General features: G+C 35.1%; 3 protein-coding genes across 5 annotated transcripts; 1 reads left to right on the top strand and 2 right to left on the bottom strand.

Moving 5' to 3' along the window:
* The first annotated feature begins 549 nt into the window (after positions 1–549).
* On the top strand, positions 550–3,875 carry LOC132645999 (probable protein phosphatase 2C 34). The gene is made up of 6 exons (XM_060363310.1): positions 550–808; positions 1,624–1,910; positions 2,030–2,338; positions 2,842–2,959; positions 3,146–3,369; positions 3,631–3,875. The coding sequence occupies exons 2-6, from the start codon at positions 1,659–1,661 to the stop codon at positions 3,841–3,843; spliced, it is 1,116 nt and encodes a 371-aa protein (XP_060219293.1). The 5' UTR covers positions 550–808; positions 1,624–1,658; the 3' UTR covers positions 3,844–3,875.
* A 1,444-nt stretch (positions 3,876–5,319) lies between these two features.
* On the bottom strand, positions 5,320–6,855 carry LOC132646000 (deoxyuridine 5'-triphosphate nucleotidohydrolase). The gene is made up of 3 exons (XM_060363311.1): positions 6,618–6,855; positions 6,445–6,536; positions 5,320–5,793 (listed from the first exon to the last, which is right to left on the bottom strand). The coding sequence occupies exons 1-3, from the start codon at positions 6,782–6,784 to the stop codon at positions 5,549–5,551; spliced, it is 504 nt and encodes a 167-aa protein (XP_060219294.1). The 5' UTR covers positions 6,785–6,855; the 3' UTR covers positions 5,320–5,548.
* Positions 6,856–7,809: 954 nt separating this feature from the next.
* LOC132645998 (phospholipase D zeta 1-like) lies at positions 7,810–24,051 on the bottom strand. 3 transcript variants are annotated; one of them, XM_060363308.1, is made up of 21 exons: positions 23,551–24,043; positions 22,076–22,180; positions 21,832–21,944; positions 21,585–21,726; positions 20,886–21,056; positions 20,243–20,416; positions 19,123–19,365; positions 18,927–19,043; positions 18,043–18,182; positions 17,745–17,894; positions 16,899–17,055; positions 16,581–16,827; positions 16,357–16,499; positions 15,764–15,874; positions 13,994–14,140; positions 13,717–13,914; positions 13,253–13,354; positions 8,990–9,121; positions 8,793–8,858; positions 8,382–8,443; positions 7,810–8,244 (listed from the first exon to the last, which is right to left on the bottom strand). In XM_060363308.1, exons 1-21 carry the CDS (start codon positions 23,743–23,745, stop codon positions 7,995–7,997), a joined length of 3,165 nt encoding a protein of 1,054 aa, XP_060219291.1. In that variant the 5' UTR covers positions 23,746–24,043; the 3' UTR covers positions 7,810–7,994. The 3 variants fall into 3 exon arrangements, with proteins under 3 accessions (XP_060219291.1, XP_060219289.1, XP_060219290.1); XM_060363306.1 differs by having other exon boundaries at positions 16,357–16,827; positions 23,551–24,051; XM_060363307.1 differs by having other exon boundaries at positions 16,357–16,827; positions 22,076–22,177; positions 23,551–24,049.
* Positions 24,052–26,156: the final 2,105 nt, after the last annotated feature.

Raw genomic sequence — 26,156 nt, 5'->3', positions numbered from 1 at the left:
TAAGTTGCAGTTTTTTCTATAAACATAAACATAAAAACCCCACAAGTTGTGAAAACCATCAAAATTTTCCCAATTCTTATACAATCTTACCAAATGCGTAAATTATAGTTCATAATAAAATTAATATGCTACTAGAAGACCTTTCTAAAAAATATAACATCAATTGATCAAACTTTAGTTCAATAAAAATAAAAATTTAACATGAATAGTAATGTAACAACTCTTTAATATAATCCTCCACATGGTACGAACAATATATCTACCAACTTATGATTGGTAAACGTGATTGGTAAATATATCTACCAACTTATGGGTCTGTTTTTACAAAATATAAACGTATGAGTCAAATTTTATATTTATATTTTTTGAAATCATGATTTTAAATTTTAAATCATGCCTTTTTAAATAATTTGAAATTTCATCTCATGAGATAAAACGACTGATGGAATCGCATGTCCAAACCCTACTTATTTTACAAAAATATCTTGACGAAATCAACGTCAATATAGACGTTTAGTATTCACCTTATTTTAAGACAGTACACAGGAAGTTGCACACCACATGTTTAACGTACGCTCTATGTATGTCACTGTACACATAAACCAAACTCTCTTGTCTTCTCTTTTCTTACCCTTTAAAGGATCTATAACCAACGTAATCTTTTAATGGATTCTCTTCTTCTTTTCTCTCCATTATATTTCTCAGTTCACCTCATCAGAATTTCATCACTTTCCGGCAATCATTTTCTTGATTTTCAGACCCGTCAATAAATCTCCGACCATATATTCAACCGGAAGTAAAATAAAAGGTGGTTCACATGGTCCTTACTTTTGGTCATGTTACATAACAAAAGGGTGTTATTTGGTTAATCAAGTTGTTTTTTTTTTTCTTGGAAATTTTCTTTTTTAGCTTTGTTTACGAAGAAAATGAAGAAAAAGAGATGTAGTAGTAAAGTTTTCAACTTTCAATAATCGTAAAATCTGTTCAATAGTTATTTGGGGATTGTTTTACCTATAAAACACTAGTCAATTTTTTTTTTTTGTTTGCTTTGTTTCAAGAAAATGAAGAAAAACGGATGTACTATAGCAAAGTTTTGAACTTTCAAGAATCGTAAATTCTATTCAAAAGCTATTTGGGTTTTTTTGTTATTTATGTTCTCAGCCAATCAACTTGTTTTTGTTAATTGAGAAAATGGTAAAAAAGGGACAAACTTTTAAACTGTAAAGAAGTTGTCTTTGTCTGTTCATGCTAAAAATACCATGTGGGGAAATGCTTTAGAGTTAATGGATTGATGGGTGTCTGTTCATTCTTCTGACATTTTTCTGTTGTTGAAATTCCAAGTTGGAGTTCGTATATTCCGCTTTCTTTGCATAGTTAAAAAGGTTGTTTAATCCTTCTCCTGATTTGTCATTTTTGGATATTTCTGTATTTTAAAAACTGTAGATTCTTAACTTTCTGACTCAGATCACATCCCTTTTTACCTCAGCCAAGTATATCTAATTACTTGATTCATGTCATGTTGTGTGTGTGTGTATTATTCAGTTTTTTACTAAATAGTGATATGCATATTTTGGGGGGTGTTGTGCCTATAAAGCTCAAGACTATTTTACCTTTCTGCTGCAGGGGTATTTAGGTAGCTAAATTAAAGAAGGCAGGAAATGGGGCATTTTTCTTCCATGTTTAATGGATTAGCAAGGTCTTTTTCGTTGAAGAAAAGAAGGAATAGCTCTGATAATGGGAAGTACAATGCTAGAGAGGCTGTTGAAGCTATGGCTAAAGAAGCCAAGAAAAATGACTTGATATTAAGGTCCCCAGGGACTGTAAACGTTGATGGCTCTAAGAATTTTGCTTCATTATTCTCCAGAAGAGGTGAAAAAGGAGTTAATCAAGATTGCTTCATTGTTTGGGAGGTATATTTCCATCATCACCCTATTTATGATTATTAATTTGGTCTATGTATACTAGTCTTTGGATCTTTTCATTGTGGTTTCAATGAATTTATAGTAACAGTAAGTTTTGGTATTTGCAGGAATTTGGATGCCAAGAAGATATGATATTTTGTGGTATATTTGATGGGCATGGACCTTGGGGTCATTTTGTGTCAAAGAAGGTTAGAGAATCGATGGTGTCATCGTTGCTTTGCAATTGGCAGGAGAGTCTTGCTGAGGCTTCAAGTGATCCAGATTTAGATTTAGATTCTGATAAAAAGCTTCAAAGATTTAACATATGGAAGGACTCATACCTAAAGACATGTGCAGCTGTAGATCAGGAGCTGGAAAATCATCCTAAAATTGATGCATTTTACAGTGGAACCACTGCTTTGACAATAGTCAGACAGGTAAATTCTTTCTTTCTTTTTCTCTTTGGAGTGTTCCTCCTGCTAAATTGTTAAACAGATTATAAGTGAAACTCAATGTAAGAAAAATGTGCTGAATTGTTGAATTTTTACTGTTATAAAGGCTATTGTGACAGTTCTCTTTTTTCTTCCATTTTGTTTTTGAATGTGGAAATGGTAAGTGAAATGATGTTTTTACTACTTAGAAAAAGTGTTTAGCATGTTGACCCTGCAAATAGCAAATTGTGGAGAATCTATGGTTGAAGCCTGAGAAATGAAACTGCTTTCTAAGAGAGCTTTTTCGAAAAACTTTATCTTCTTTTTAGCTTCTGTCAATGAACATCTAGGAAATCGACCATCTCATCTCTGGCCTCGACCCTAATGTATGACAAGGATTTTATTTTAAACTTCATTTTGTTTTATGTCTCTGTAGCAAAATGAACTTGCTGCATAGTTCCCTGATCAAGAAAATTTGCTTAATCATCTTAGCGTTTGTTGTATTGCAGGGTGAGGTTATTTTTATAGCAAATGTTGGCGACTCACGTGCTGTATTGGCTACCACTTGTGATGATGGCAACTTAGTACCAGTTCAGCTCACTGTTGATTTCAAGCCTAATCTACCTCGTGAGTAATCTATATACCTTCATCTTCCTCTCTATACTGGACACAAAACAGCATATATGTACAACAAGTTGGTTATATGAATCGCCATTGTACATGTTGCTCTAATTAAGCGAATGTATATATATATATATATATATATATGGTATTTTAGTTTGATTTTTCTTTTTCTTTTTCTTTCTCTTGCAGAGGAAACCGAGAGAATAGAGCAGTGTAATGGTAGAGTATTTTGCTTAGATGATGAATCTGGGGTGCACCGATTATGGTTGCCCGATGAAGAATCCCCCGGATTGGCGATGTCTAGAGCCTTCGGGGACTATTGCGTGAAAGATTTTGGTCTAATTTCAGTTCCTGATGTGACTCAGAGGCATATCACAACTAAAGACCAATTTGTTGTGCTGGCAACGGATGGGGTATGTTTTGGCCTTCTAGGCTGTTCCCAATTATAGAATTAGTCTATGTTGGACAATCACGGCTTCATCTCTAATAGTACCATATTTCTTATTTAGGCACATAGAACAAAAGTAGGTAGGTCAAAATGGTAAGCATGACCTGATAAAGATCCATCAGTTCAACAGAATCTGTTGACCACAATAAACGAACCTAGGCTTTGAGTTATCTTCTTAAGTATATATTCTTTGATGACAACTAAAGTGTATTTTTTATTTATGCAGGTGTGGGATGTTGTTTCCAACCAAGAGGCTGTAGAAATTGTATCCACAACTCCAGATAGGGCAAAAGCGGCCAAGCGCCTGGTTCAATGCGCTGTTCGTGGTTGGAAACGCAAGAGGAGGGGGATAGCAGTAGATGATATTTCAGCAATTGTACTTTTCTTTCATTCTAATCATTTCTGTCAGCATATTTACCCTGTAACTACACCAAAATAACATTTGATAGAAAAAGGAAAGTTTCCATCTCACTCTCTCTCTCATATTCTCCCTGCCTGCCTTTGGTTGGTTTAGTTTTTAACATTTTAATCATGAAATGGTCTCGATTGGTATTTGTGTAGATACGGCAAAGTCATTTTATTGGATCGAACAAGTCGTGATCTGGTTGATACTTTTCTTGATAGTAGTGCACGTTGCAAGGCTAAGCCGCGAATGCCACCAAGAACTCGTCCACATGCTTGCATGTTGGAACATGTATAAAACCTTAGATTTAGGTGCTCTTGGGTGAAATTCTCACTTGCCTTTGGACCTTTCTTCCTCCAAGAGGTCGCTTACTTTTTTGCATGTTACAAAAGACATTATCCTAAGATCTAGGTGCTCTTTAATTAAGTGAAGTTCCCACCACCTGAAGTTTGGGAAAAATCAATCTAATGGTTGTTGACAATTAACGCACCTGATTGAGTGTGTAACTGCATTAATTCAGATATCATTGTAGACGATGCATTCCACTCCTATTGCACATGGTTTGTAACAAAAGCATGAAAAATGGCAGTGTCATGTGAGCATTATTAATGAAGAGTAACATTGTAAGCATAAAGCTTTATCCTAAAAGGCCATGGTCATATGTATCAGACCCCTTGTTCCATATAGTAAACAGAATCATTGGTCAAGATACATCACTCGATCGTTGCCCTGTCATTTTTCTTGCTTGTATTGTCTTACGTTGCAAGGCTTTCCTAATTGGTCTTGCGAAGTTTTACCAAGTAGTTTCTTTAGTGAAAATTGATGATAGGCAACGCATTACTGGAAAGAAACTTGAAAAATACTTCCAACAACAATATTTCTCCATTAAAGAATACTTCCAACTTCCAAGTGATGCAACAAAGATAGAGCTAGGCAACTTGAATGATGAAGCTAAAGTTCAAAGCATACATTAAATGAAGACTAGCTGCAATTGGAGAAGTGCTAAATTTCCTGCACTAGAAATACTGGGGAAGCCACCCTAACCTAGGACCGGACTAAACAAAGAGTTAAATGCACGTGTGGCTGAAAAGTCATTGCCCAAGAAAATAAGAAAACAAAGGCAATTTTGCCGCACCTTGTCAACAAGGAAATTAAGGCCACCTATAATTTGTGCAGCCCAAGCAGCCATTTCAAACAACTGCGAGAGGGATAGTATTTGTTTATTCAAGTTTGAGATTTCAGAAACTGAGGCTTAGCTAAGAAACTAAAGTTGTAACAGATAGAAACATAATGCTCCTTGCATGTTGTTTGATCCGAACTGCTAGAATAATCTTTTCGCTTCAATCGAAAATCAGTGTTTTGTTTTAAAATTTTTCAAATCCAACTTGGAGTTGGATTTCAAATTTGGAGAAGTGCTCCAAACCTGTTTTCCAACTCCAACTTCATAAATTCCAAATAGTCAGAATCTATGACCAAACACCAACTAAGTACTTAAAATAGAACAACATACACTAGTTGAACCTGGCAAGTCATATAGAATGCACTGAGGCAATTAAAGATCAGTGAGATATACATTTGATCCAAAATGCAATTCCAAAATCTCTCACTGCTTGATCACTAACCCAACTACCAGGGTTTAAGTACTAGGCATAATCCGAATAACAGCCAAAACCTACTAAATTCAAAACTAGATACTAATACTATTATTATACCACAATGTTCCAAGTTAAGGTCAAATTTCTTATACTCCAGTGGATCCAAAGCCACCAGATCCCCTCACAGTTGCATCAAGATCATCAACCTCCTCAACTTCTGGTGTCACAATTTTCTGAATAATAAGCTGAGCTATCCTGTCACCAGCCTTGACTTCAAAATCAACATCAGAATGGTTGAACAAAACAACTCCAACCGGCCCTCTGTAATCAGCATCTATAACACCAGCTCCAACATCTATAGAATGCTTCCATGCCAGACCAGATCGAGGCGCTATAGAAAAACCGACAAAAAAAAAATCAGTCCTGAGAAACCAGCTCTTTGAAGGTCCTATGGATGCTTACTGCAGAAAATGTTTTACCTTGAAAACTCATTTTCTAATAAAATCAATTGTCAAATTTTGATTGGGCATAGACATAGGTAAATATGATAAATCATACAAAAAGTGTAACAATAGAGCTTCATTCCAAAGGCAGATCTCTGATTTAAACTCAATGGATTCAATTTTTAAGATCTTTCTAATGAACCCATTACATTTTTATGAATCATGGAATAAAGAGACTGACTCTACTTAGTCTCCTGAACTAAATTCTTGAGAAAAAAGAATTCTGCTTACTAGATTTCTCATTTATTATGGGTTCATAATTTACTACTATATTTGTTGCAATATTGTTGAATTTTTACATGTGAAACTTATGATCGACATCGAAAGTACTAGGTTCAAATAAACACAATATCGTAATGGTTGATCCACCCCTGCTTTTCTCAGTTTAATGATAAGATAATATTATTTCTCTCAAAAACTGAAAAATAACTTCACTAAGAAAACTGGAAAAAACGGCTACCGTGGTCCCAAACACATCTAGAACGAATATTTTTCAAAAATGGGGAAAAACAATTCTGAAAAGGTATAAAAGAAATTACCAATACGAGCATAGGTTCCTTGAGGAACAGCAATAGTGAGATCTGTGGGTACTAGAGCCTTGCCTTTTGCAGGCACTTTAGTCTCTGCAGCACTACACACCAAGAAAACAAACAATTTAGAGAAAAAAATCCAACCTTGCCAAATAGATTAAATAAAATCACTGCAAACAAACCTGGATAGATCATAACCAGCAGAAAGAGGAGAGCCTCTGGAAGGCAAAACAGCGTTTTCAGAGAGCTTTTTGACTCTGAAAAATGGGATTTCAGGGGTATTGCCGTTTTGGGTGTGGTCCAATTTTTGAATCTTGGGAGAAGGCTCTTTGATTTGTGTTTCTGCCATTTTTGGAAGTGGTAATGTTGAAGAGGAGTTTCTGAGAATGGAGATAATGGTAGGGTTTGAAGAGTGAGTGGGAGGTTTATGTAGGGAGAAAAATGAAATGGCGCCAAATATTCCCGCCTTGTTTTGTATAGGGAAATGGCCTATGGGGATGAAGAATTCTCATTCGGTATACCTAGTATTACTATTTACATTCACAAACTAGAATTAAACTAGATGTAGGAGGCTGCTTTAAACTCAATTAAGTTCACTCACAGAGGGTCGTTTGGTAGCTGGTTAGAGTTATGCAGGGTTATGCTTATTTTATGCAGGGTTTAGTCATTCATGTATTAGTTATTTAATTTTCTATTCTACATAAAATAATACATAGATTCTCTCATAACTTATATATGTAATCCTAATAGTTATACGAGTGTCTGAATTGCAAATCAAACACCATATTAGATGTATTGAATTATATATATAGTAAAAGAATGTTACCACACATGATATATTGATATTACTTATGAGGATTTAATAGATGAATAACGTAGCTCTTAAACCATCTACCAAAGGACCCTTCAATGTCTAAAAACTAGTATGCTCAGTCACTTATAATATGGTACAAATGCTTTTTGCAAATGGCAGTCTATATTTTTTCTTAAAAAGCAAGTCATATTGCTTTCACAGTATTTTTGCAAATATAAAGAGAGACTAATTTATCAAATCCTATTTTACATCAATCTACTTAAAAAAAAATATCAAATTCCGTTAGAGATCGAAGTCGAACTCTTATCTTTTTCTTATGCAGGAATTTGTTTGCCAAGCTTCTTCCCTGTGGGGTTTGGGTTTCAAGTAACACTAGCATGTTTATATAAGCAAGCATAATGTAGTGTGTGACATAGATTGTAAATCGAAGATCTGAATAGCACTTTACATATATACTATAATACTAGTATTATTTTCAGAAAACACAATAAGTGTAATGTAGGGTATCAAGTTACAAACAAAACCAAAAGAATATATTGGGACCAACTCAGATTAGTCCCTAAAGAATAAGGTTGGTTTCTAAATACCCAGGAGAGGCTCCAGGAAGAATCACAGCTTGTTATCTTGATACACAAGAAGTTCAAATCTTCTGTCCTAAAATGGCTATTAAATACATAAATAGGAATATATGTACACTTTCTTAAACACAAAGCCTATATATACATATCATAACTTAATTTGTAGCTTAATAGAACACTTGAGGAGAAGTATAAAACTCGGTCTCGATGAAAACGGGTCTCAAATCTTCTTCACGCATGAACTCCAAGGGGAAAGAAACAAGATGTCCTTTGACTGACTTTAACTTCTCTTTCGTATTCACTACAGCTACTTGCCCATTATCGTGAAATTCAAGTTTATCAGGAGCGACACCAAGATCAATAGTAGTGTGCCCAAGCTTATCTTTCCAATGGTTCATACATTGTCGAAGTTCAGACCTGCATTCCAGGATGACATTAGATAACATAAGCAACTAAGCATGATCAAAGAATTTGCGCTACTAGCCTACTACCACAACCTCCCCGCCTCCACATAAGAGAGAAGATAGTCGAAATTCAGTGTGGTAGTCATGTACCTTGAGTGAACAAGATCATTTGGGATGCAAGAGAATACAGCTTGGTAAATCGTGGCATTTGACTGTAACATAAAAGATACAAAGAGTTACTGATGCTCTGAGATGAAAATCTAAGTGACCAGATAGTGCAAGTTTGAACAAGATTTCATGCATGGCATACATAGAAATGATATTTCTTTCAATGGGCAGTTACGGAAAGACAATTAAATAACTAAAACAAGCAGAAAGAGTGATAATGGAACTGCTGGCATACCCGGAAGCTTTCTTTCTATGTTAATGTGTCCGTGCATCTTTACCAAAAGATAGGCATAGGGCAGAAATATTTTTCCGTTTCTTTCAAGAATTAGTAGTCATATTTTCATATTGCTTTTCTTTAAAGGCATCAACTAAAGTAAGAAACACCGGTCTCACCTCAGCAGTTGCCATCCATATATCTTTGTAAGTAGAGTCAGCGGCAGGATCTTTGATTTGACATATCTGGAAAAGAAAGGATGGCCTTTAGTTGCTGTGTTTCAAAGCATATGCAAATAAAGAAGTATTGCATGTCAAGACATGTAACATCCATGAGAGGAAGTTTTACGTCATTTGAAGTCTGCGGCATCACTAACCTCTTCAGCACGTAAACCAAGGTGCTCTGCCCACAAAGAAACCCGAAGGCTAAAAGCAAACTTTCCAGCCTTCCAAGGCTCTCCGTCCATGGTTGAGTCAATGAAATCTTTATCTTCAATGACTACACAAATCTGGAACCACCAATTTTCTGACATCAGTTCCTTTTTGTCTAATTTTTTGTTTATCTATTTTTTAAAAGTATCAACAGAACAAGATACTGCCTTTGGAGATAAGTAGCTGAAAGAATTCAATTGCAGATATCCAAGGTAGAAATTGATATGTGAAGCCACATGCAGTTGAAAATCTAGATTTATCTTTCAACTGTGGACAACTCTCATACACAAGCAGCATGCGTGGAATAAGCAAAGTATAGATGAACCAAGTATTATGAATCGACAGACAGGAAAGCAAGGTGAAGACGGGATGAATCTAGAGTTTTCTGCAATGGATGTACAAATTCATGAACGAAAGCACGATTTATCTATATTATATTACTAGTTCTCGAACACGTGCGTTGCACGTGTATCCCATACTCCTAGCCTCACTTAATACTATTGAGAATTAGCAATAGGCTAGAAACGATATATGTTATGTCAATAACACCAAATTCTAAAAACTCGTTACTGATGTTCCTAGATAAACACTAGTAGAGTTATGTATCTTTCTCTATCTCCCGAAAATACTTTTTTTGACGAAATGCGAAATGGACCACTTCGAATGTCCATATAAAAGTTAATCCTCGAGCTTTATTTGAATAACAACCAAGAGCTTATGAAAATTCAATATTTTCGAGTCTCACTGATTCATATATGTCATTATACCTTGAGAAGTAGAAAGAATATTGAGATACTAATTGGTAGATCCGTAGAATATTAGACAGTTCAAAGAGGCTCAAATCATTTCTTTGAACTCTTTATTGCTTATTATAGCCAAAAACCCATAGTGTCATCATTAATCAATGGTAGTTAAGACGCATTATTATCTGAAAAAAATATCATAGTTAAAGACCAAAATCAAGAACCCACGACAACAAACCCATGAAAGGCCAAAAATCGAAGTAATTGCACGGTTTGCCCTTCAAATGGACTGGTCTTTAAGTGTTGTCCTTCAAAAACGAACTTGTGTCTGGCGGGGCATAAGTTCTTTAAGGGCACGGGCATACCTTGTGGATAATGCGTATTCGATTTTGAAGGACAAAAATTAAAGACCACCCCGTTTGAAGGGAAAAAATTAAAGACCAACACAAAATAGGACAAAAGTGTAAATGACCCCCAATATATGAATTAGCCCTACAAACTCCGCTAGCAATAACATATCTTTGGTTAGGCCTTTTTTTTCTTCTTCTTTCGATCCTCTGATCATGTCACTAAATGTATGCAATTAACAACCATACAACAAAATTTCAAGATCAAATAACCTTCCTTTCTCCCCTCTCACATAAAAAATGCTAAAGAATGAAAATGTTACCTTACTTGAGTCGGATCCTCCAAAGATATACTCCTATTTATGGAGGATCCGACATGCGATGATGTTAGACATTGAGTCGGAGCAACATAGTTTTTTAGTAAGTAGAAGTTGGAGCAAAGATGAGATCTTCATATTTGTACTTTATTTGTTTGTTTTCCAGAGCCTAAACTTGTCTGCTTGTAGTAAATTCGAGTAATTAAGGATAGTATCATCCGGGAGAGAGGGAAAGCCTTCATCAAGTTGGCTATTTTTTCATAATTCACTGTCCCAATCTCCTCCACCCCATAATTTATAATATTTAAATACTTTTTAAAAAATGAAAGATTTGTCATTTTGATACTTTTATCCATGCATTACTAATATCGCATTCTTATTCACATTTTATCCCACATAATAAAATAATGTATGCAGATATTACTTATAAGAAACACATTCAATTTGGAATCTTTTACCTTATTTAACATAACTTAGTTTTTTAAGTAATTTCATAATTAAAACCTCTTTTTTCATGTGTGGAAATAACCCCATTTTATTTTAAAATTTACTAAGTTTCAAATTAATTTAATCTAATTATTGTTTCGATAAAGGATCTAGAAACGTTTCGAAGTCCAAATCTCTTTTTCTTTTTCAATCCAAATTAAATAAGGACAAAATTGGAAAAGAATAAGATCCCAGTGCATATTAATCCGAATTCATATTGAACTCAATTAGGGTTACCGTGAAGACAGAAGCTTCTATTTGTGAAAGAAACGGAATACATTTAGCTATTTTATCCAAATATTAGATTAACTAAACAAAAATTTAAGCTTTTACCTTATTTCATTAAAAAAAAAAAATCTCTGTTAATTAAATCCCTGGAATTTTTATTATCATTCTTTATTTGACCGCACACAAAAAGAAAAAGAAATATTCTTATGAGAAAAACAGATACGATTAATCTTTTTTTTTCACAAACCGAATCCTGTTATAATTGGGAGGGAAAAAATTTCCTAACTTTCATTAACCCGAATCCCACTCGGATTCGGATTAAGGATTTCAATCTCTATATAAATTTCCCCTAATTTCTAGGGTTTCTCATCAGTTCTTTACTAAATTCAGTTTAATACATTATATTGAAAGAATTGAAGATTCATCATCATATGAATTTCCGATCAATGTCCAATATGAAGCTTTCAAAGAAGTGTTTTCGACCATGTTTCTCGTTAGTGATGGATTCTTTCTCAGCTGCAATTGAAGCTTTCTCTGAACCCCACTAATCTTTTCTACAGTTTTCTTCAATCTTGAATTTCAAGCTCTACTAATGGGTTTCGAGTTATACAGAGTTGTAGAGAAATCTCCATGTGGTAGGTTTATTAGATATGATCAACTGTTGGGTGGAGGTGCTTACAAAGAAGTGTATATAGGTTATGATCGTGTTGAAGAAATAGAAGTTGCATGGAACCAAATCGTTTATTATGGAGAAGATGAAGCGTTAAAATACCCCGAAAAGTTGTTCTCTGAGGCTATTCTGTTGAAGTCTTTAAACCATGAACGGGTTATGAAGTGTTCCAAATATTGGTTCGATTCAAAGTCCAAAACCCTAAACATGATCACCGAGTTATTCCCTTCAGGCAGCCTGAAGAAGTATATGTCGAAATATGATAATGGTGTTGGTGTTGATTTGGCGAGTATCATGAATTGGGGGAAGCAGATTCTTGAAGGTTTGAGCTTTCTCCATAGCCAGAGCCCGAAGATTATTCATAGAGATATCAAGTGTGACAATGTGTTTGTTGATTGCGATGGGAAGCAAGTTAAGCTTGGAGATTTTGGGTTGGTGGTTCGTATTATGGAGAGTGATTTAGTGAAAGAGAAAGAGGCTAAGGGTACGCCTGAATTCATGGCCCCAGAATGTTATGACGGGGAATACAATGAGCTGGTGGATGTATATGCATTCGGAATGTGTCTACTTGAGATGGTTACTGGTGAATATCCATATATGGAATGTGGAAATCAGATTCAGATATTTAAGAAAGTGTACACTGGTGTAAAGCCTAAATCTCTTGGAAAGGTGAAGGATTCCAGAGTGAAAGATATCATTGAAAAGTGTATGCTTCCCATGTCTGAAAGGCCGTCTGCAGAAGAGTTGCTGAAAGATCCATTCTTTTTATACAATGGGGGATCATTGACGTTGGAGGCTTGCGCACCCGCTGCCAGTTTTCTTGCTAGTCATCCTTTCAGGGGATTACATTGTTGTGCTAGGGATATTAGGAATTTGTATTTGGTGTGATTACCGCAATAGGATGAATCACACGTGTTCTGGTTCAGGATTAAGGTGTAATTGATTCATTATTGATTCTTTTTCACACATCGTCTCTTGGAAAAGTTTTAGAATAGCCAAGAGCCTTTTCTTTTCCAGAATTCGTTGTTAATGTCAGAATTAGTTGACTGTCTATTGAGAATGTAAATATATCATCTTTGCGCAATTTGCATTTCTCTTCAGTTAGTTTTTGCCTTTATTGTGAATGTGTAATTGACAAAGTGAATGTTTGGCTATTTATGATTTTTTCTCTATAAATATCTTTCTTCAGCTTTAGACAAAAAAGGTCCAGAACATCTAGCTGCAAAAGCGTCTTAATGATCTCGTAATGACAGCTTCCAAATGATAGATTTTATCAATTTTGTAAGAGGAAAAGGATGCTGATAATTTCTAATAGTAACTAAAGTTTAAGAACAATAGAACTAGATAGAATAGGAATTTGAAAGGATAGGAATAGATAGAATAGGAATTTGAAAGGATTTAAACAGAAAAGATTTACCTCAGAGTCGCGAGATCCAAGCAAACTTCTGTCATTTATATTAGATGATCCAACCACAGCTATACGGTCATCCACAATCATCACTTTACTATGTACATAGACCTGTGGTTAAATTTGAGAACTTTTAGTGCAATAGAATACAAAATTTTCAAACAATAAAATCAAGTAAACTTGCAGAGCTACAGGTTGCATCTTAGAAAGTTAAGAGAAATTGAGAGAAGATGATGAACATTTCCTACGAAACAGTAGAATGAGCTAACCCTTAAGGCTCCGGGAAAATTGTCATTTTCAAACTTTGGCCTAGTACTTCCACCAATTCTTTAGAGGTTAAAGTTGTGTTCATACAAATATTGGATTGGCTGGCTCTTAGCAATTCAAACACAGTCAATCCAATCTATGGACAATCTTACTACATAAGTGAGTTCCAGTTAATTGATTTATACTATTAGCTCTCTAAAAATTACCTGACTAGTGAACATGGGGCCAACATCAGAAAGCTGGCCGTGCGTCCTGAGACCATAAAAAGATATGTAATCACGGGTTTCTGGACCCAATAGAGCATTAAGATTGTGCAATATTGAATTGTTGCCCTTGCAAATAGTCCGATATTGCCAGTGCATTAAGGCTCTCACAGTTGCTGCACCAATGTCATCCAGGCCTCCCTGTAATGGTCAAGCTAGATATGAAACATGGAAGATCAAAACCAACTTATAGTCCCCAATGTGAAGAAAAGATGCCTACCTGAAAACCAGGTAATAGTGGGATGACTATTATAACCCTGAAACACCTATTTTCTTTGTGCGCTCGCCTTATACGTCTGTATAAAGCATCAGCTACACGATTGCGTATGATTTCATCTCCAGCAAGACCCGAGATAAAAAATTGATTCTGAAAGTTTGTAAAAAAAGCATGAGTTTTCATTTAATAAGTGAGCTTCTTTACTATATTTTTGCACATGACATCAAAAAACATCCGGAACTAAGAAAAACAATAAAGATCAAGAGAAAACAAACAAGAACCCTCTAAAGAAAATTGTTACAGTATCGAGGAAAACAAATCGCAATTGCATATTGATTGTCAATGAGAATAAATGGAAATGTAATTTCCACATACGAGGCTTAAAGTAGCTACTTAGTTAACAACAGAATCAGTTCCAAATGACGTCAACCATATTATTAGAGGTCCCAACTCATAAACAAATAGCTAAAACTTTGAAAAATCTAGCAGCTGGAGGAAGAAAATGACAGAAGATGGTTATATATTTGTTAGTCATGCTTATAATTATTAGTGTTGGACTAAACATATACTATTTGTAGATTTTCTCCATTTAAGCCTTTTTTCATTAAAGCCCGCGCTTTATTTGCACTTTGCGCTTAAAGCCCCAAGGGACCTTAGAGCTTTTTTGCTCTTTTCGCTTTTAATAACACTGATATACATATGTATGAATCAGTCAGAAGTTATCAGCTGTTGTACCATTTAGTTTGTGGCTATATGTACCAGAGTGTACATAAAGGACATTAGCAAATACTATGTCCAGTAATCCTCTCCTATTACTTGGAAATGTTTGAGAGAGTCTCAATAAGATCACACTTTCTAGGGATGAGGAAGACCAATAAGCACAGAAAGAATATCAATTGGCTCTTTTATTTGTTAAGCTTCTTAATTTGTAATGACTCGCAGATGCACATCCAGACATCTGCTTTCAAATAAGGGTGTCATGATATCACTGCTAGCCTGGCATCCCCTCTAGAAGGAGTTTCTTCAAGATATATTTTTTTATTGCTTATACTTTGATTTTTTGGGGAAAAACATAAATGTCAGTTTGATTGAGATTTTGAAGGAAATACCTGAATTCTTCCTGACTACGGCCTCTTTTCCAAGTCACTGCGTATGTTTTTAGTGTAATTATTTACGATTATATCTTATTCTTAGCTTCCACATTTCCATCACATATTGTTTTTCTCTATGGCAAACTCATTTAAATGTACAAACTTGTAATGGTCCTTTCTCAAGTATTTTTCTCTAGTGACTGCGGAATGGAGTAGTGGTGCAGTCTGAACAAGAAGAGTACACTTGTGACTGGACAGTAACAACAATAAACCCACTGAGCCACTGGTGGCAGTCAAGCTATGGTTAACTACAAAAAAAGGGTAATTTGTGGAGGTTGAAAGTTGCAATTTGCGGGGGTTTTAGCCTCCTCAAGCAATTAGTGGAGGCTAAAACCCCCGCGAATTGCAACTCTCAACCTCCGCAAATTATCTTTTTTTTTGTAGTATTTAGCTTTCCATAGTTGGCAGTCAAGCTAAGGTTGACAAGATGGATATTAGCTTTCCATAGTCTAGAGATTGAATCAGAAGATGGCACTATCTAAATCCGTATAGCTAAAAAGAAGTGTGTTTTCCCATGTACTTCAAAGCAGAAAAGATCTGCAATCAGTATTGTCTCCGTGGTTAATTAGTGCATACCTCAATGAACACAAAGCTCTGACAATCAGTTGTATTTAGTGCATACCTCAATGAACACAAAATGTTCTGCTTCCTCAATAAGAGAACAATAAGCTTTGTGAATGCTGTCTTCAGTTTGAGTTGTTCCAGCAGACCACTGACTGACACTTCTAATGACCTATGACAAGTTAAAATAAGAAATGTCAACGGCAGTAGAAAATTAACTGAAACATATGCGAATGTGAAAAAACAAGAAAATGAAACTAAATGTTCAGATCATCTAAGGAAGTAATGTAAAGAAATATTATGAACCAAAACATTATCAGCAGAAAGTATAGACTATTTGAAGTATTGTTTAGCTAAATAGCTGCTTCTAATCCCTACCTTTATTTGTTCAATATCTTTATCCTCTAACAACAGCATCCCAAGGGGGAAGGGGGTCCCTCCACCTGATTTTAAATATTTAGAATTTCTTCAGGTGGTCCACTTTCAAGGTCCTAATACTAGCTGAAAGTAACCTTAATGTTCTCCTTGTTGTTGTTACCCTTGAGCAAGGCTAGCTACTTAACAATGTCAATGACCTTTATAAGCAGCATGTAAAAAGTACCCATTATATACCACCAAATGACATCCTCATTGTACTAAAACCTTAAAACTAACCTGACAGTGACAACGGGTCCGAGGACCAACATCTGCTATTTCATCAGTTGAAATGACTTCTGCTACTCGCTCTTGTGTCTCCCACCAGTTATCTTGTTGGTGAGTTTTTATGTGGCTTTGGAGATCACGGTGATGAAGATCATCTGAAAAAAATATCTTCAGACCTAATGTCAAAGTGCTACCTGAAAATAAATCAAACTTAAGCAATAGACTAGAGACCAGACCAGTCAATTTCTCGTCCGCACAGGAAACCTCCTCATCACAATCAGCTTCCTGGGGTAAAAGTAATGGGATGTCTTCCGGTGGTGACCCAGACGGAAATGGATCTTGTCCATTCAGATCTTTAGAGTTCAGCTCAGCTGTTTTACTTTCAACCTCGACTTCTCTGCTTCTGCCCATGTAGTGCGGAAGAACCATGTGATGCTGTGGCATAAGCAGTGGTATAGTCTGTTCATTTGGAGCTTTGCTTCTCTGCATCAGTGGTCAGAAATATTAGCAACTTAAAATATCGTAAAGAAGCACACTGAGGACTAGAAAAGAACCTTAGCATGATTCCAACGCTGAACGAAGTGTCTGGCAATATCTCGGCACGGTGGTCCCCAAATAGCACAGTGGACATCATGCCATGGCATTCGGGGATATTTCTCTCGCTCTAGTTCATCTTTCATGGCATCTTCCCAAGAATTTGGCTCGGACTCTCTGCATAATAATGATTACTTAGCAAATTTAAGTATCACATTTGCTGCATATGGGTTTGAATGCCTTCTACAGCAGTCAAACTTTAAGAGAATGCTCTAATTCTATTCGTTCTCCATCTATGAAATTGATAGCAACTTGAAGCATCTCAAACTAAAATAGATATTTGTTTGCAGTAGTTGGCAAGTATGAGTTCTAATAGAACGGGTACGAAGGATCAAACTAAACAGTCTAAAGGAGGTATAGAACATTAATCTTACACGATACCCTTACATTTTAGGACATCACAAAATCTTTGAGACAACTACCAATGATACTATTACTAGGAGTTTCACTAGTTTCAAGAATTGAAATTCATTTAATCTATCGAATTTAAATTTGATTTAAATCCGTCAACACAATTTCAAGATGGATAGCGTTAGCTCTTTCAACTAGGTCGTGGTGGAATTTTTTCAAAATCTACATATTCCGTTCCTCGCATCGACAGGTTACAAATATCTTTGTATCATCATCTGAATGCTAATGGAGACCTATTACCCAAACACATACTAACTAAAGTAGTTCGAAAAGAACTCCTGTTAAGAAGTATAATGGCACCCATATTTATTTGACAGTAAAAGTTATAAATCCAGACTTGCCAAAGAAAACTTCAAGTACATGACTTGGTCACGTACATATCATAGTTGCATTACCTTGGGTTATAGTAGTCCTTCCCAGGCCAAATAAAAGGAGGCTGATCACCCAACTTGTGTTCTCTTGTGTCATAACGGCCAAAACATAAATCTAAACCTCCAATGTAACAAATCTTGTTGTCCACAATGACAAGCTTTTCATGGTGCGACCTGCATATAGCAGCCACGTTTTAGTTTTAATAAGTTTATCAAGTAGAAGGAATTAATATGCATAGAGTGTAGATACAAATGGAAAATCTATTCTAGATCATTACTACTACATCAGAGTCTATGCTGTCTAAGATTCTTAACTGCATACCACAAGTAGATCCCGGCGGAGAAATGGTTTGGATATCGCAAGACTTTAACATTTTTGTGAATTTTCAGAAGCTTTCTTTTGCTATATAAGCTGTTAATCTTTAAAGCAATAGAAACCTCCTTGTAGAGAAGAACATAAATCTGCATCAACATAGATGTAGAAGTTAGTATGGATCTTAAAAATCACAACGGAAGAATTGTAGAGAAAACACATCTTTTTGTATCCTTTCTAACTTAACAAAGTCTTGTAGTGAACAATGAGATGTTAGCATGATCTCTTCTTTTACAGAATAAGATAAATTTAAGATGAAGATACCAACCAATATGAGTAACAAAGCTGCATTATCAAGAGAACCGTGGTCAACCATTTATTGCACCTATGACCATCTACATTTGCTATGGTCAAATAACATATACATTACTCATTTAGTTTTTGAATGAAGAATCTAATAACTGATACTTTCTCTAAAAAAAGATTAATAAATAAATAAAGTACACAGACATTTGCTCATAACTACTTGATACCATTGATCCAAAATTCAGTAAATGCTCCGCCGTATTCGTTATAACTTCAGAAAGCAAGTAAATCACTAAAAGTCCTTAGTATGAGCAGAATGCACATCAAAATCACTGGATAGTGTTTGTTACACGCTTTACACTCTAGTTTCATTGTGTCTCTGTTAAATAACTATGTGTCTAGATGCAAGACAGATTGCATGGTTCCTAATCTTTATCACAAGTGACTTGAGTAAATGTCTTTCAACAAAAGTGTGACTTATTAGACTGTTGGCAGGGGTAAAAGAATAAGAATTTATTACATGCAAAATTTTACTCAATTATTTATAAAAATTAAACAAGTTAGGATGAGATTAGTTGCATATGCACCTGGACCCCTTCTTTGGCTTTAGTCTCAAGTAATGCATCAAGTCTAGAGGAGCTATGGTTGTGATATGGACGTCTCAAGTACAGTTCTGGGCAAAGCCACCATCCAGTTATATAGATCTGCATAAAAAGTAATTAGGTGGAACTATTTGCAGCAAGAAAATTCATGATTAAGATGTAAAAAGTTGATAGATCAAACCTCAGATTTTGCACTCTCTATTGAAGAGGCAATTGCCTCAAATGCTGATTTCCCATCTATAAACCACTGAGCTTGAGTGGCATCATCATTTGTCCCCCTTAATGGAGCAAAAGAACCAAAACGATGAGGGTTACACCAACCTTCTGGAGGTTTAAGAACAGCATCATTAATTGCAGATATCCAATCATTGACTTTCGCATCGCTCGTGGTTCTAAACATTATGCTACGGTTCCCACAAGAAACCTTTCAGCCATTACAACTGTCAGTTTTATGCAAAAGGAAGCAAAAACAAGATGCATTCTTTAAGATGTAAATTCAGCAATTATGAGATAACTTACTAAATACAGAAAGAAGAGGTGATTTAGATATGCGACATTTAACTTCATATTTTGTCACACTGATCCACTATGGATTTATTTGATTTAGTGGGGAAGTAACAGAAGATGGATTTCCAACAGACTGGCAACGTTACGTAGAGGAAAAGGTGACTTTCCCACAGATCTTGGTTGACCAAGAAGCTGCTGGATAATTAACAAGAAAAATTCATTAGTTTGACTAAAATTTATAGGTCCGTTTTAACTTTTTCCTGAATTAAATTTCCTATGTAGTTGAATATGTCAACGCAACTTTAGTGGTGAATTTATGGGAAAAAAATAAGTAAATAATGTAAATTGTGATACAAACTCAATCATTACTTAATGTTATAATGCAGAGCTGATTGGTTTAAGTTAAATCATCTCCTCCATTCCAGCTGCCAAAATCATTTGCAAGTCATCATACAGGTTTAGGAATAGAACATCTAATTGATCAAACTTAAACTACTATTTCAGTATGTGTCACGAAATCTCCTGTTTGTAGCACAGTCCTGCTTTCAAAACTAGATAAGTCTCAGCTTCAGGCACATTCAGGTGAGGGTGGCATGATAAGCAACTAAAATACCCAACTTTGTTTGACATATATCTTGAATAATAAAATTAGCACCCCACAGTAGAGCACTCATAAAATGAACATTTAACCAAGAAATAAGAAATTGTAATGATTGAAAATTGAGTTTAGACAGTTCCAGCATGCTAAAACACCATAAAAGAAATTTCTGTAGTGTTTGACTGGAACAGCAGACCTTAAATGCGTATTGCAAAGGATTTCTTTCTCTTATTTCCTCTGCTAAGGATACTGCATGTTCTCCCTTCCCATTAGAAGTTGGAAGCACATCGAAAACAATAATATCCAGTAGTTTTGCATCAAAAGGATTGTTTAGTAAGGCCAAGTAACCAGGTTTTAGAACAGCCCAAACCTGCATGACATAGTACAAGCAGTTAAGATAAGGAAGACACAAACTTTTAAAAGGGTCAACCTCCCACTTTTCAGTTAACAAATGCTCACTCATGCGGCGTTAATAACTGGTTAAATACAACTATTGGGATTTTCTAGATTGGACATGGACAAACTGGTACTGAACGTGGACAATGTTAGTAGATTCAGAATCTAAGATAATATATGATAACAACCACGAAAGTAGGAACCATGGAGACTCGGGACCTCGAGGTTGCCAAGATGAATTGTTAAAATGCATATGCGGCTGTCTATCTTGTAGTGGCTATCTATCGTAGATACTACTTGTCAATTAATAGAAGAATCTACCAAACTTTCCAGCTTTCAGAAAGAAAAAAGACCTTATGTGCATAAAAAAGTTTGTGCATAGAGTGCATACAAATATCTCCACAAATGTTGTCAGCGGACTATGCATTATGTTGATCATTTACCTTTTGCCATTTGCTCTTGCAACAGCCAGACCAATAACATATGCAACATCCCACATTCTCCTCCTCTTTGGGAACTTTTGACAAATGCTTAACCATTACATAATTTTCTTTGAGCTTTGGGCCATATTCTGGTAAGAATGATAACTTGGATACCTCCAAAAACTTACACACCTGAAGTTCAAAAATACTCTATGTGTTACAACCAAGGAAAAGAAACACAGAGCAGCAGAAAGTCCCAAAGAATCAAATATACCGGTTCATAACTATGAATAACAGAATTGCTTGGGAACTATTGTTTGGAGGAAAGGTAGAATATCATCAGAAACAAGAATATCCAACAGTACAAGTCTAAAGAGAAAAGTAACACCACTTAAAGGAGCACAGATGCTAATTGCCTAATCAGAAGGAAATATATGTTTCCCATACTTCCTCAAATGGAAAAATATTGAGCTACAACAGATGTTGCAAGCACTTGTACAAGATCATTCCCATGCTTAATTCAATATTCAGGAAAAATAACTTGTACAAGCATGTAGTTCAGAGACTAACTAGTCTATGAATTCCAACACAGCAGTGAGTACCTCTGCCAACAGTTTACTTCTGCAACAACTGTCCATCCCATACAAAGTTTTCTAGTCAAAATGTATCTATCTGTCTAATAACAAACTGCTGGAGATTGAAACAGAATACTAAACAGACCTCTCGAGAATTTACAATGTCCAAATCCCCCAGAAAATGATTCAGATACTCTTGCATAGCTAGTTTTGCTTTTCTTGTGATGGTTTGCTGCCTGCCCAATGCTGGACGGATGATTGGTAAAGCAGCCCGGGATGGAACACACCTGCAAACATACCCACGGGTAAGAATCATATGTAGTATTTGCAGAACGCTATGCAAGGTCCGACCTGCTAAGCATAACATTATTCAAATAGAAACAATTTGACACCTTTTTCTAATACTATCTTCATTGTAAATTGGCACAGCTCCATCATCTTCATCATCGTCATGTATGACAGCTGTTTGTTCTCCTATACCAATGTGGTGAAGCCATTCTTTAACCTTTTGACAAGTATTTGAGAACGAGATCAGGAAGACTTTAAGATAGTCATCATCATCAAATTCATCGAATGAAGAAATAACAAAGGTGTAGAAATGTCTCATTTATGTGAAAGCAAAGAGAGAGATGAAACCTGCTCTTGCTTCTCCTGTAGTTCCTCAATTATTGCACGTTTCCTCAATGCAAAGTGTAAATAAATAACTTGTGAGGCCTTCTTCAGTAAGCGCCACTTGAACTGCTAATTGAAAAAGTAAAAAAGGAGATGGTCATGTAATGCGAACACAAGATCTTTTTGTAGAAACTAAAGTTTATCCACTAGATGTTATCAGGCCACGAACTTATGGAAGCAGAAACAAATTCAACCTTTCTTTACCCAAAAAAAAAAAAGAGAGGCTAAAATACAATAGATATTTTGAATAATTGAAGTAATGCTAACTGCTCAATCTTTTCATTATTTTAGCATAAAGAGTGAAAGCTAAGAGGCATTCTTGAATAGGGTCACCCGGTCAACTGGACCAGATATAAAAGTGTAGTTGTGTGTAAAGGTTGTACTTCTTTTATCAAATTAACTGAGCTGTTCATAATCATCTGTTGAATTCAATACATCCAGTATTGTAGGCCTCATGACTTTCCATATCCATACATGCAACATTATATCCAATCCAACATTCTCACTTCAGTGAGTTTTCTTAATGACTCTATATGTATATTCTCATGGTTCCTTCCACCATAAAAAATTAAATAGCCTTTCTGTCACTTTCATCGTAACCACAACAGCCCATCTTAACAGTATTGATGAGGCCCGTTTCAATAATTACACCATTACAAAAGGATATAACTACTAATCGCATGTTGCCCTTGATCACAACAAAAATACTATTCCAATGGCCTGTGAGTTCAGTGTCATTTCGAACTCATGAAGTTCAAATCCTGGTTCGCCTCTGTTCAAACACAACCTAGTACCAATTACTCAACAGAAACATATTCTAAAATGCAATTCCCAACTTAAACCACAATAATAAAAGTTTCTTAATCCATTTAAACCCTACTGCTTCCCGCCCGAGATTAAAAGAGCAATATAAAATTATGTACTCCCTCCGTCTCAAATTATCTGCCGTGTTTCTCATTTGCAGGCCCCTTAAGAAAACATTATTTAATAGTGAGTTTTAACTATTTTACCCTTATTTATGGCTTAAGATATAGTCTATCTTCATTAAGTATTTACTAGTGTTTGTAGTCAACAACAATTACGAGTAAGAATTAAATGAAAAAAATAATTAATTTTGTCTTGAACTTCTAAAATGACTAACAATCTAAGTAATTTGAGACAATTAGAAATAGAGTACACCCTACCCTCCCCAGACCTCACCTGGTGGGATTATACTGGGTATGTTTAGAAATCGCTGACAGGTAATTTGAGACAGGGGGAATACTTCCTTATTTCATTGACTATAGCAACTATTAAATGAAAAGAGAAGCAGAAAAACAAAAATTGACGACATTCAAAAGCTAAATGTAATTACTACTCCTAGTTATTTAAAGTCAATGTCATGATTAAAAAACATGCACTCCGTCGGTAGGAATTAATTACTAAAGAGAGTGTTGTACCTGCTTGTAGTGGACTTCAATGGTGTATGACAAAAGTAAAGGGCTTATATCACTAGCATCTCCTCTTGACACCCCAATTATACTCGCCTTGGGTAATTCCTCAAAGATAGTCGTTGGCTCCGCGTAATATCGCAATGAATGCGTGGATGACACTGCCGACGCCGGCGCGTTTTCTAGCAGTCTCTCCGTCGACATTATTGCTACTGCTACTTAGTTCCACTTGATGAATTCATTCAAATTTATCCAATGATGAAAAAACTCGTTAAGCGTTTCAGAGAAAATGTACGAATATTCCATTGTATGGAAAAGTTGAAGTTGGAGGGAGAGTTTTTATAAGTATTTCTAACGGAAGCAACAAAAGCGTAATATAGTTGGAGAACAAGTGGAGCAAGTTAGGGAAGGGTGACAGCTGAGTTCATGTATTTCTCGTGAAGCTCTCTTGATATGGCGACACGTACGTGTAGATTATGGTGATTTACACGTGGCCATTGTGCATTTGTTGAGGGTAATAGTTTTGGTGCTGTGGTGCAATGCGAAACTGATGGTGTCACAAAAAAAGAAACTGATTGTGTTACGTTTTTTGTGTTCCATAAATAAGAAGTTGGTCCTAAGCATAACATGAAAAGACAGAATTACCCTTGGCTAGATATGTGATTAAAGTGATCATAATGTTTTTACTTGCACTTTACAATTTGTTTTATTGTTGTACATTTGGAAAGACAACAAGAACAAGGAAATTTCAGTTTTCTTTTCATTCTTTATTCACTCATAAGCTTTATGGTATTGTTCATCTATTATATTGATTAAAAAAAAATCATCAAAGTACATGAGTAATCTTTATAATTACATAAAATAAACTATACTTTGAAGTTTGCTCATCATAATATCAAAGAACTTGTTTCTCTTTTCAATGTTAAATTAAAGAAGAAGGAAAATGGGAAAAAAGAAACACTTAAACTAATTCTAAGGCACGGAATTTTCATTACCTACAGGCTACAATCTGCAAAGGGCAAATGTACCGTTTTAATAAGAAAAAGAAGGGGATAAAGCTAGCCTTTGAGAAGTCAACCAAAGGAAATATTTGTCATTTCCAGTTGGGTGGCCCCGTAACAGATAAATTTTAGAATATCCAACTTATAAATGAGTATATGCTAAGTTAGCCGCCCAACACTTGTCAGAGGTATCATACTCATATTCCAAAGATTATTCCTAATAATAATGATAATCATAACCCAATTATTAAGACCACTTTTCTTGTAGTAATGTTGTTTAGCTGGATAATCGGATGGTCGCCGTCAAGTGAAGTGATAACCTTGAAATACACTAGATTAAATGATTTGCTAATGAGTTTGATTTTATACTCCGTTCATGTAACGAGTTTTTTACACCATCAGGCATCGGATAAGGAAATTTACAGATAAGTTACATTACAATATGGAATTTGAAATTTTAAAAATAAGATATGTTGTCTACTATGACAGATAAAAATGACATGATAACATAAAAACTATTAACATTAACGCTGAGGGTGAATATCACTTAAACTGGTAACTTATTATTGTTAGCAATAGTGTACCTATTTTCCTTGCCACAACACACCTCGTTATAATTGACGATGAGCTTAATTTTTGTACAATGGCATTGTAATTCCTTTTTATGATATGAAATTTACCCTAAATATATATAAAAGGTTTTAATCTTGAATATTTTTCGTTCTCTATCCTTTTTCACTATTGTTCTCGACTTCAGTTAATAGCAAGATCATCCATGTTAGTGGTAGAGTCAGAATTTTTACTAAAGGAGTTCAAAATATGAAAAAATTAACATGCGAAAAAGCCAAGGAGATTCAACATATAATATATATATGCAACGTAATTTTTCTCGAATGAACCCCCTTCTTCTACCTGACGCCGCCCCTCATCCATGTAAAGGAAAAGAAAAAAGAACAAAAACTATAAAATCCAATCGCTTTCTCTCCGATTTTCTTAATTATTGCTTTGTTCAATTAAGGAACGAAATCATTAAAACAAGGATAATACTAGATTTATAAGGCAAGAAAAGGGATCCTTGGTCTAAATTAGCTTCATTCTTCTGAATTACCTTAGGAGATAAGAGTCAAAAATACACTTCAAGTATTACATTTTTTTGAGTTTTCTAACTGAACTATCAGGTGTGAGAGTTTCCTACTATCACCAATTAGTTAGCAAAACACACTTCAACTGTCAGTTGTTCACTTTTCCTCCCTAATAGTTGAGGTAGAAAAAGTGAACAACTGATAGTTGAGGTGTGTTTTGCTAACTAGTTAATGATAGTTTAGATAGAAAACTCAAAGTTTTGTGATACTAAAGGTGTGTTTTTTACCCCTGACTCTTACCTTATTGTAGCTTTTCTCTTTTCATTTTTTAGGATACACCCACGCATTTCTTTCTTCGAAGAGAAATTTTTGGTCGAAAAGTTTGCACTTTTAACCATTTTCTATTAAAATGAAAAGTTTACATAATATTGAGTTTAAGTTTGGTGTACTGTCAGTGTATCATTTTTTTTGACATCATCATCTCTGCCCAGTCAAAATTTGTTATTATAAAAAAAAATCATTTTTATCACAT

The sequence above is a fragment of the Lycium barbarum genome, chromosome 6, assembly GCF_019175385.1.
Source record: "Lycium barbarum isolate Lr01 chromosome 6, ASM1917538v2, whole genome shotgun sequence".
NCBI classification, from domain to species: Eukaryota; Viridiplantae; Streptophyta; class Magnoliopsida; order Solanales; family Solanaceae; genus Lycium; species Lycium barbarum.
Note: the sequence above shows the minus strand (reverse complement) of the source record. Positions and strands in the feature narration are given on the sequence as shown.